General features: G+C 44.5%; 1 protein-coding gene across 2 annotated transcripts; it reads right to left on the bottom strand.

Moving 5' to 3' along the window:
• Positions 1 to 479: 479 nt before the first annotated feature.
• KLF6 (KLF transcription factor 6) lies at positions 480 to 9,605 on the bottom strand. Of its 2 annotated transcripts, none has more exons than XM_075746573.1 (4): positions 9,107 to 9,605; positions 5,825 to 6,212; positions 3,762 to 3,885; positions 480 to 3,346 (listed from the first exon to the last, which is right to left on the bottom strand). In XM_075746573.1, the coding sequence occupies exons 1-4, from the start codon at positions 9,206 to 9,208 to the stop codon at positions 3,295 to 3,297; spliced, it is 666 nt and encodes a 221-aa protein (XP_075602688.1). In that variant the 5' UTR covers positions 9,209 to 9,605; the 3' UTR covers positions 480 to 3,294. The 2 variants fall into 2 exon arrangements, with proteins under 2 accessions (XP_075602688.1, XP_075602687.1); XM_075746572.1 differs by having other exon boundaries at positions 5,639 to 6,212; positions 9,107 to 9,604.
• Between the last annotated feature and the right edge of the window lie 2,645 nt (positions 9,606 to 12,250).

Here is a 12,250-nt window from a genome sequence, read left to right as displayed (position 1 = left end):
CACAACTGCACCTTCAAGGTTTCGGGCTTGCTTCCCCATCGACCAGGCAGTTCAAAGGCCCACGCTCTGCAAAGTGCAGGACAGGTGCCTCCAGCCCAGCCATCGCCTTCCTGGTTTCCTCCTTCGCTTTAAATGCCCACTGAACCTCCTTTCCCACATGCGGAACTTGTCCTACGTGCATTCACCTCTCCAGAACAAACGATTTGGAATAAAGGTGCAGTCTTGCAGTAACAATCGCATTAACTATTTATTCCACTGAGACAAAAGATGAGTCAACAACAGCTGTTCAGATATGGAAGAATTTTTAGTTTCTACTGCCAAAATTATTTTCCCATCAGGGCTTCTCTTCCACAAAGCAACCTGACTCAAAGGTGTTTCTACCTGTGACCAGGTGACTCAAGGCAAAGCGCCGACACAGTATTTGACATCGTTTGGTGTGTAGGACATCAGAGAGGAGAAAGATGAAACCAGACACGTGATGCTGATAAGAATTTCTTTTTATGTTATTCCAATAAAAAATACATTCATACAGAAATATAACAATCTTGCAAAAAACAATTTCAAATAAAATCTTGTAAAACAAAATTTTTACAAAAATCTTACAAAGAGATTCTTTAGATAACAGGGTGCTTCAAAAACAAAAAAAGAAATTTCACTAATAGAAACTTTTTCTTCTTAAATTTCAAGCAAAAATGTTTTATTTTTTTTTATTTTTCAGCTTGATTGAGGCTCAGTTATCACCTGAACAAAATGTACTTGCTTATTAAGAAAATTACAGGCATTTGACATATGGCACACAGCCCCACCCCATCAACACAAGTCTGATGATATTTCACAATTGAGACAAGCCAGTGCAAGTTTAATATTTTTTTTTGTTTGGGGTTTTCTGTTTGTTTGTTTTTGCTTTTGCTTACTTTCTTGTTTATAAGAATTATGGCTAAGCCAAGGACAATGCAAACAAGGAGGTAAAAATACAACAAAACCCAACCCTACACAGAAATCCATTTTCTAGGAAATTTTGTTTGTTTCAGGGAAGAAAAAAAAAAAAAAAGTGCATTTTCAGGCAATTTAAACCAAAAATGAAATGAGAATGATTTAAGCCTGTGTGTTCCTTAGAACCAGATCACTTGCATATACTTTTTTTTAAACCACTTATCTACATACATTTCCAGGAAGATATACCAAAATATTAGCATAGTAAGCAAGACCAAGAATAAATAGAAAAAGGAACAGGTCACGTGTTTCATTGCATCGACTGTAGTGAGCTGGTTTAAAAAAAAAAAAAAAGAAAAGAAAAAAATACTGCTTTTGGACAGACTATTTCTACTCTAGGAAAAAACAGTCTTTATTTTAGCTGAACTATGTAAAATTAGAGCTCAACCACCACAACGACTAGCTCACTCAGAGGTCCTCCAGTAAGCTGGAAGGCCAAAACCCGAGCGTACTTCATCTGCACACAGCTAATATTCTTTTAGCATGCCAATATTCGGTTCATATCATTCTTAAATGGCCACAGATACGCTATTCCAGACAACCTAATAACTACAAAACACAGTCAGCAGTCTGAGAAGGACTGAATGCCAACAAAGCCTTTAGCATACCATTAAGCTAAAGGTAAAGCCTCTAAAAATGCTAGATTTTAATTAACTGTATCTTTCATTTCTTTGTCTCCTTAATGACCGTATTGCAGGGGGGAGAGGGAATATTTTGATGGGCTGTGGCATTTTCTAGCTATGTGTTCTAATTTTTTTCCTTTTAAAAAAAATATTTATATATTATCTATATATATACACACATACACAGACTGTACACACAAATATACATACACAATTATTTTTCTGCCCACTTTTAAAAAAAAAAGTAATATAATTTCTTTCTGTATGACCAACAGATAGCTAGATATATAGATGTGAAACTTGTGCCTTTTAAGCAAATACATCTTTTAATACTTCTGTATCTTTAATATGTATGAAAACTTGACATATTAAGTACAGTTGGGGTGTGTATATACACAGTTGTTGTGCAAGGTCAATATAAAAAAAGTCTCAAGGTGGCAGAACTGGTCAGGTATTCAATTGGCATATGCATTATACTGTAACACAGTCAAATCGTCTAAGTTAAACAAATACTGTACTGACATGAACGACTTTTCTCTATATTTGTCTTTGTGAAGGAGGACCCTGGAAGTAACCTTTTTTTTCCCCTCATATTATACATTTGATACAGTACAATGCCAGGTGAAAAGAGAGCCTTAATAAAGCATGCATCACCCATACCCCTGTATAAGACCCCCTACAAGAGAAGGTCACTTGCATAAGGCACCATTATTAAGGTCAACAGTGCATTAACAGCTAGAAAACCAGAAGTTAGTCCTCAAGGCATAAATAAGAGAAAAATTAGCTGCATGAGAAAAATCAGTTTCTAACCAATAGTGGTTTTATCCACCCAACAGAAAAAATTATTCATGTTCCATACATTATGTAACATTAGACCAATTGTATTTTAGCTGCTCTTAACTGGAATCAAAACTGCAGTCCTGATTAAAGAATGGAAAAGCATATAGTTCCCCAGAACCATGCAATAACCTTTGTATTATAATGAAAAGTTATAGTTGTGTTACATTTGTAAATACACAGCTTATACAATGGATTACAAATGAGCTCTGTAGCAAGTAAAACAAGCTACTTGACACATTGCACGTTTAATAGCTGCACCAGACACCTAAAGCTCCTCTCACACAGGAATGGGGAGGTCCCCCATCTCCATTCTGGCATCCTGACTCTTTTTATTCCCCCCCTTTTCCCTCTCGTTTTCCCTCTAAAAAGGTGCAGACACCCCTCCCCCCACCCCTTGGAAATGATTGGTGGTCGTCCCATCTCACGAGATATTCCTCACATACAAGACATTCAGACTATTTTTTTTCTCTTACAGTTATAAAACAACCACAAGAAAAAAAATGTGCCTCAGCATACAGTCATCAAGAGATCCTCATCGCATACAGTCGCCCAATCATTAACATTCTCAGTGCACATGCTCACGGCAAAGGCTTAGGAGCCACTCAGAAGGTTAGATACCAGTGTATGAGTCCAGGAAATCCCAAACATCACGCACCGCGGTTGCTATGCCGTTTCTTACATGACTTATTAGCCCTCAAAAGACCTTCAAGGAAGTGAGGTCCTGGAGGCAACTGGGTAGGGTGCAAAATGGCATGCTTTGGCTGGAACACGCATCCCTCCGCTCAAGGCTCTTCAACCTTGACGCCTCTTAGCCCGCAGGATTCACCTCTTGACCCATTCAGAGGTGTCTCTTCATGTGAAGGGCCAGGTGGTCAGACCTGGAAAAACACCTGCAAGGCAAGAGTCAGGTTGCACGTTAGCCCATGGTCACTGGCACGCAGTACGCATGGCTGAGGCATCCCCCCTTGCTCTGCTACTCCGAAACATGGCCGGTGGAGGAGGGATCTGGCATTCCCCGGATACACGGGAGCACTCAAGGTGTCTGTGGGTACCCAGGAGCTATGCTGATGGGTGGTAACGCCAGGGACTTCTCAAGATTCATCTACAACATCAGGCTCCAAACCACAGCCCCGTGATTAGTAAAATGGAAGTTTTTTTTCCAGTCTAAATATACAGCAATCCCTTAAAAATACCAGACACAGTTGTGTTCCTAAATGGTTCCTTCATATGTGAAAGGCAGCCTAGACTCACTTTCCAACGAGCATTAAAAATAACTATTTAAAAAGGTGCATTTCAGTCACATACCTGTCACAGTGACTACATTTAAAAGGCTTGGCACCAGTGTGCTTTCTGAAGTGTCTGGTTAATTCATCACTTCTTGCAAAACGCCACTCACACCCTTCCCATGAACATCTGTAAGGCTTTTCCCCTACAAAGAAAGCAGATTAGACGTTAGTCATGACTTCATTCAAAGAAAGATAGGTGCTATCCCATTCATTTTCTATGCAAACGTCCTCCGCCCCCCAAAGACAACCGATTTTATATAACCTGAATGCTTCAGAACACGTAGGCAAAGAAGGCTTGCAAAATTTATCCACACGATTCCTACCTAACTATTTTGCTGCACAGCACATCAAATAATCTCATTCTTATTAAAAAAAAAAAAAATTAAACAGGTTCACAGGAAACAAAGAAATCCAACCTTCTACCATTCCTGCTCACCCGCAACGGCAGGCTTACTCCCAAACAGGTATCATTCTCCTCGTAAAGGTGATTAAAGACAGCAGCACAGCTAGGCTCCAAAATGCAATTAGGCTACCGTATTGCATCAAAGTCCTCTGTCACTCACTCATCTGCATAACCTGCAACCTCCTTTTTGCTGAGCCACATATTCTTGGAAAAGCCTGCACACCACTTTGAACACTGCTATTTCAGCATTCAAGAAATACCACTTCCATTCACAGGAACGTTCTCAGCCAGACTGCACCAGGACAACAGTTCTGCAATACTTCTGAGGCTGGCAGCTATTTATGTCTGCTCAGCCACCACGGTTTCAGTGGAAGTTGTTCTTTCCTCTTGAAATAATCTTGTTTTATCTGACTTCTGCATGACAATGGGAGCATCTGAGCTTGCTCAGACTTCCCATAAAAGCCACAAAATGCTGAGCTCATGAGTCAAAATAGGTTCTTTTCCTTGAATTCTCTTCCCACATCTTGGGGAAAAAACAAAAAAAAAACCCAACCAAAAAACAACCCAAAACCCAAACCATACACATCTTTGGATTGGCACATCAAGAACGCCAGGCCAATTCCTCGCGTAAATGATGACTATTGAGCCAAGGCGCAGCTCTACATATCTAACTGCTGTCATAAAAAGATGTCAAATAATAATGCTCAAACAAGCAAACCAGCACGCTACTTCAACCATAAAGTATTTTTAAAAGCCCTGAAGTGTGTATCTTCCTCACTTTCTTTCCCAATAACACACAAGATTGTTATTTTTAGTTCACGTTCCATAACAATAAAATGCTGTTGCTCAGTATTTTGGGATGAAATTGTACAGTAAATCATACATTTGTAAGTCCAATTAGGCAGATACGTTAGAAGGACCACAAGACTCTGTGGCTTCCCAAGATTTTTGCCGATAACGATGGCACACAAAACTGTTAAATGATTTACAGCTGTAGCTACACTTTATATAATCAAGGCCTTGGGATGTCCGATTGAATAGACCTGATATAGACCAAACCATGAAAACAAGCTCGTACAGCATTTAGTGATCTGACCGATTTTTGGAAATGACGTTCCTTTTTTTGTAAGGATGTCTCAGCTCGCTTCTGTTTTAGAAATAAACATCCACAAAGGTCTAGCATCTACTTTGGCTAGAACTTTGCTCCTGAAGACCGTGTGCCACTGCAGCTTCCCAACTATTGCCTATTTAGACGAATGGCTCCTATTCCCCATGACAGTGGACTAATCTACCGCCAACTGTCTTGGCTTCAGCTCGCTTACGCAGAGAATGAGGAAGTGATGTCGTCCATGCTGGTAAGCCTCTGCTGCTATTACATCATCTCTCCAAACCTGGGCTCCCACCCAGTGATTGTGTAACGCTGTGACACCACCACCAGTCAGGGGTATTCCCTACAGTACTTGCCAACTCTTAATAAACATACGGTTACTAACCTGTATGAGTGCGCTGATGTGCTTTCAGATGTGAACTTTTGGTGTAAACTTTCCTGCAACCGTTAAAATGACACCTGTGAACGCGCCTTCTGCCATCTGGCGAGGTGTCACCATTGGCGGGTGTACCTTTTTCTGCAGTCTTTCCAGCGGTACCAGTACGAATTTTTCCCGGTGAATGCAACTCACCCGGCGTACAATTCCATAGCTGGGAAGAAGGCTCCTTGCTCAGCTCAGGAGATGAAGGGGGAGTGGAAGTGACAGACGAACTCAAGTTTCCTGAACTGGCTAAAACATCGCTTATAGGGTCAGAGGTAAACTTTGTCGTGGGTGAGAGCTCCTCAGAGCTGTCTGAAGATTCGCTGCTCACGTCAGAATTCAAACTGTTGGTCTCTAAGTTCTGACTAGTAAGATTGTCCTCTTTTGGGACACACGTGTTCTTCAGTTCAGATTCCTCCTTTTTCTCACGTGCCAGAATAATTTTGGTCCAGAGATCCTCTTGGCTATCAAATTTGATTTCAGATGCAGAAACATAGCAGGGCTCACTTTGAAGATACCGTTCCAGCTCCAAACATGTCTAGGTGAAAGAGAAGGAAGAAAAAAAGAGAAGAGTTACAAGCTTGCTTAAAAATAAACCCAATTGTACTTTACACTTCAAAAAGCAAGCAGGATTGTAGTACGTTCGATTTGAGGTTTCTAGGTTCAAAACAAATTACAGGCTCCTCCAGCCGTAACTAGGTGACTGTTACGATGAAAAGAAATCAGTTTTCGAGACCTGGGCAGGAGTTCAAACGCACAGCTGAAGGTGCAAGTCAGCTTTGGTTTCCAAAATAGCATTCTAATGAGTCAGTCAAATTATCATCGCTCTCATCATAAAACCTGTGTTTTCAGTAGGCTGACGTTGAAAAGGACCATAAAGAACCACAACAAATAATTACACTTTGCTCTCGCGCCTCGTCTAATTTCAAGTTGTTTTGTATCTCTCTCTCACAAACAGGAGGCTGAAAGGACCCAACTGAACACAATGTGCTCTGACACGCAGTTAAAACCCAAACGCTGTGTCAGAAAACAAAGCCACATTTCAGCATGGCTGCGGAGCTGCGGGTCCGTCTTCTGGGGACATCAATGGAGCAGCAGACATCCTCCCATTTCCTGTGCATGAGAACGCAGCACACTCGACTTTCAAAGAATGTCATTTCCAAGCGTACTTGCATGCATGCCACATAACTCAAACTGCTCCCGTGCGTGTTTGGAGGAACACGGGGAACTTCAACAACAGAGCAGAGGGGAAAAAAAACTTCCAGAATAGAAATGTCCTATTCTATAGGATGCAAAAGGGGAAATTACTCTGAGGTCCTGCTGGGAGTCCCACAATGAACAAGAACTTTATCTCCTGGCCAAGAGTGCAACTGTATGAGTCATCCCTCTCTTTCTTTCACGCAATGCCAAAGGAGACTTCCTTTTAAAACCCTGACCATCTGCCAAGAAAGTACTCTGTTCAAATATACATGCAACAGTACATGGACAACTTCCCCCCCCCCCGCAACTGCATTCCCCTCCACTCCATGAAACAAAACAAAAAACAAAACCACCCTAAATGGGTGAAACTGCGGTTTTCAATTTCAATTCACCCTGCTGACTTTCTAGCCATTTTCAGAGAACAAAAAAAAAAAAAAAAAGGGAGGGGGTGTGTGTGTGTGTGTGTATGAACTGTTATGGCAACGAGCTGATAATTCTTTCCACTATAGGAAAGGATCCATATGGAAGCATTACACAGAAAATGGACGCACCAAGTTTCCATACCAAACTCTACTCATTTTAGCAAGATCATCTCTTCCAAGCCCGGTAGCAAAACCTGATCCCAAATGCCAGACATTCCCCTCCCAGCCCCTTCCCATCTGTCCAAGAGCGGAGCTGCCACGGGAGCAGCCGCCGTGCTCCCCCAGTACCGCTCCAGTAAACTGGGTCAGATGTTCTGGCCAGGCTGGGAATGTGGGCAAAACCAGGAAAAACACCCCCCCACACACCAAACAGCCCCAAAACCAAACCCACCGATGCACACAATATTTATGTATTCGTCTATAATTAGGTGACTGGTTTGCAACGCACGTTAAAAAACAAAAAAAGGTTTCGACAGGGACAACACAATAGTGTACTGATTTTCCATGAAAACAGGTAAAAAAAAGCATTTATTAAGATCTTGTTAAACTTTCATATTCTCAGCTAATTTAAATTCTTCATTAGGTAATTAGTAATGGGGACCGGAGTGAAGCTCTCTCGGAGTTTAAATGCCTCTGAAGGCTACTGGGAACGAGGGCTGGCCCTTCGCCAAAAACCCAAATGCCTGAAGGAAACTACTTAGCTCCATTTCAATCACGTACTGTGAAGCTGCCTCTTTGAAAGGGGAAAGGGGGGAGGGAAAAGAAAAGGAAAAAAAAAAAAAAAAAGAAGAGCACGGCATACAGTTAGTAAGCATGCAAAGGTTGTAACGCTTTGCATCGCAACCTTCTCGGAAAGGTTTCGTCCTTCTGGCAAGGCAGCAGGTATTTGAGCTGCTCACCGGGCTGAGCAGCGCCCGGCTGGGGAGCGGAGCCAGCGGCCCCGGCCCCCCCGGGCTAACGCCAAAATGTCAGCGGCCACCGCAGCTCCTGCCATCCCGGATCAAATCAGGGAGAGAAAAACAACAACAACAACAAAAAAAACACAAAAAAAAAAGAGGGGGAAAAAGGGAAAAAAAGCGCAACAAAATATGTCCATTAAAGGGAAGGAGCCTCCGCTCTTCCTCCTTCCCAAGCGAGGCAATTAGCACCAGGGGATCGCTGTCATATGACTGACAACTCACGGACTGCACCGCTCCCTGCGCTGGAAACAGCTACATTATCTGCATGGATGTGTGCACACGCACAGACATGTGTACATGGGTACATACGCTCCCCTGTAATTCGGGGTGGTTTTTTTTTTCCCCCTACCATTGCCAAGAAAAAAAAAAATAATTAAAAAAACCCAACCAAAAACAACACAGCAAGGGGAGAAAAGCAGCCCTTGGCCAAGGCAGGCGGCTCGGATGACAAGACCCAGCTGTGGAGCTTGGACCTGGTACAAGCGCAAAACTTTTGCCAGCACTCGGTGTGGAGGGAGCGGGGCGCGGAGCGGGGCGGCCGGGCCGGGCTGAGCTGGGCTGGGCTGGGCTGACAGCCCCGCGCACCGAGGGCCGGGCGGTACGCGGAGATGCGCAGCTCCGTACGTTCACCTCGGGACTCTTCCCCGAAACAGCCGTCTTATTTAAAAGCGAAACACCTGCTTCAAAACATCTCTACGCATTTGTGCTTAGTTCTCCCCAAACTCGTTGCTGACACTTGGGTTTGGTTTTGGTTTTTTTGCCTTTTTTTTTTTTTTTTTTTTTTAAATCCGCTCATCCTTACTAAAAACCAACCCGACAACAACAACAACAACATCGACATCCTCGTTTACCTGTTGCCAATATTCCTCCAGGGACGGCAAGGCTGAGAAGTAACCCGTGTCGTGCACAATCTGGAGTTCCTGGAAGATGCTGCACATTGGGAGAACATCCATGTCTCAAGTTGCAACAACAAAGTCAGTGCTGGTTACCAAAAATACAGATGCCTCCTTTATGTGCAGGGGTCGAGGGGTGTGTGCGGGGGGGTGTCAAACCTCTGCTCTCAGTTTCCAAGCCCCCCCCCTTCCTCCAGAGAAAAAAAAAAATAAAAATAAAAATAAAAATAAAGAATTGTATGTAGAGATAGGTATATATTAATTCCTTGAGGAGCTTAGGGAGGAAAAAAGACCCAAAGTTTCATGCAAAGTTTAATTGCACAGCAAGGCAGGACGTCTCCCGAGGCGGCCGCGGCGGCTCTCCCCTCCCGCGGCCGGCGGAGGACACTTGCGCAGGAGCGGACTCAATATTTGCAAACACGGCGCTGACTGCAAATGTAACCCCCTGCAAAACTTCCCTATTCAAAGCTCTGCCCGGCCGCGCCGCCGCCCCCGCCCCCCGCGCCCGCCCCCGCCCCGCGTGATCCATTACGCCGCCTGCCGCCGCGGCCCAATCTCCGCCACGCACTCCGCGCCCCGCGTGCCAATGATGTCAGAGCCGACCAATCGCCGCGCGGCAAGCATCGCGGCTCCTCCTGGCGTGACCGAGCCTGGCCGTGACGGCTCCCGCCATTGGTCCGATTCGAAATTCGCCCCCTCCTGATTGGCGAGCTCGGCGGCAGGCTATTTTTAGCAGGGTATATAAAGCGGGGAAGCGGCTGCTTTTTCGGGAGGGGAGGTGTGTGCTCGCGGATCGGCTGCGCGCGAGGGAGCTGAGCGGGGGGAGGGGACCGGGCGGCCGCGCGCTGCGGTGCCGTGCCGTCGGCGGGCGCGGAGGGCGCTGCGGAGCCGCCCGCGCCGTGAGGGGGGCGGAGGGCAGGCGGCAGGCCCTCCCCGGCCGGAGAAACCTCCTCCACGGCGCTGGGCCGCCCCGCGGGGAGCCGTGGTTGCTGGGCAGTCCTTGGGCCCTGTGCCTGGCCGGGCTCTCGGCGGCGTCCGGGTGTAGCGTCTTACCGGGAGGGGACCCGTGAACACCACACACCCCCCGGTGCCTTCCCCACAAGGCTTCAAAGCGAAGTCCGCATGATCTGCAGGTCTCCTGGCCCGTGCTTTCCCAGCGAGCAGGAGGGCTGGAAAGTTACTGTCTTCGTCCCCTGCAGGGACAGCCGAGGCCCTCATTGAGATCCCGCTCCCCATTGCAGTGTCAAAGCAGAACAGGACCATCATCGCAGTGGGGCTCCGTGTGGACACCTGCCCTCCCTGTGCTGGGGCCACACAGCAGCCCCTACCCTGGGGATGTGCACCATGGCAAGTGTGCGTCTGGCCTGTGCCATTGGGCTGGCTTGCCCCAGGAGAAGTCTGGTCTTTGGTGCCTGTTTCTGCTTAAGCACAGATGTTTATTTGTGTGTCGCTATCAGAGCACCAGCTGTAAGACTACACATGCCAATGATATGGATGTCTTAATACAATTTCAGAAAATGTGGTTGTTAGCTTTCCACAGGAGTGTCCAGCACATGGAGCGCACACTCCTAATGTATTTATTTTATTAAAGGACTAATAATTTTCACTGTTTCCATCACAATCTCTACCCTGTTAGTTCAATTTCCCCACTTCTCTCTGTATCTGTTACTAGTCACGTACGGATGGCAACTAAAGTATTTAAAGTTTGTTTCTTTGCCTCCTGCCTTCTGTGAGCTGGTGATTGCAGGTGTGAAAATGTCAGTCTTAACTTTCCGTCCCTGGCCCCTCATAAACTATTAATATGTCGATTCCATAAACAAACAGCTGGTGTTCATGGTTGCGTTTTCCTGTGTCTATTAAAGAAAAGCCTCAGGTCAATTAGAGCGTTATTTTATGTTTAGAACAACAAGCCAATGCTGAAAACTCGAAACATCTAAATCCAGAGAACTGAGCTCACTTGGTTTAGTCAGTAATTCTTTACTTGGCTTCACCTGGACAAACACAAAAATATATATCCAAAAATGCCTTGCGGACAACAGATAGTGTAGATGGGTTTGTGTCTACTGTTGGCCAAAGCTAGATCCTCTGAAGAAAAGTGCAGAAGGAAAAAAAAAGCCCTCAAGTAGATGAATTACACACTTTACTGGAGCCTACTTTCAGTTCTGTAGAGTTAAATATTTTGTGGCCTGAAATGTGGTGTGGGCTCCAGTCAAATATAACCTGGTAACGTAACTCTGTAAATCCTTAGTGTTTGCTTAACTGGCCCGCTCCGTCTTTGGAGAAGATTTTATTTTCAAATGTAGTGACAGTGAACGCAACTGTCCGCTCTTTCTATTTTACACTTGCCCCTTTTTTAGCTGTGTTTCATTTAAGAGAGATCTGGGCTTGTCAGAGACAGGATGAGATTTACCGTGCCCATGTGGAGTTTGAAGCATAAGGATCTTGTTTTGTATGGCTATCTTCAGGTGGGCAGCGTCTCCCAGTGAAGGGCAACTGGGGATGGCTGATGTAAATTGATGGAGAAGCAATATTAAAAAGAAAGGTCCTTTAATAAAATGCATTTTTAGTTGATGAGTAAGGTTTTCAGCGCTTCTGCCAGTCTGTGATTGGTTGAGTGGGATGAAGATTATTGCCGTAGGAAAAAAATAAACCAAATCAAAGAAAACCATGGCACAGATGTGACTATGGTGCACTGAAAGCTGTTTAAGATATATCTGGATTAAATGCTGGCTTTGATTAGGCCACTATCAATGGGCATTTAAAAGAAAATTGATGCATCACTGGATGTGTTAGTTCTAACTTACAACTGTATTAACAAATTTTAATCTGAAGTAACAAAAAGTGTCATTAGAACTAAAGATCAATCCCAGATGAAGAAGAATGGGTAAGACTGTAGAGTGAAGTTAACAGACATAGTGTTTTTACCTGGTGTATTTTTAATCAGGAATTAAAATGAAACGGTGAGTCAATAACATGCTGTGGTTTAGGAGACTGTTCCATGGAACACAAGCTGAAGAGAAACTACTGGCACTAGTAGCAGCCAGGCGGAGTGAAGGAATGGCATGTGAGTTGAAGGGAATTTATTGTAGTCTGTGGAGGATA

The sequence above is a fragment of the Balearica regulorum genome, chromosome 2 (assembly GCF_011004875.1).
Source record: "Balearica regulorum gibbericeps isolate bBalReg1 chromosome 2, bBalReg1.pri, whole genome shotgun sequence".
Classification (NCBI taxonomy): Eukaryota; Metazoa; Chordata; class Aves; order Gruiformes; family Gruidae; genus Balearica; species Balearica regulorum.
The sequence above is the reverse complement of the archived record's forward strand: the minus strand, read 5'-3'. Positions and strand labels throughout refer to the sequence as shown.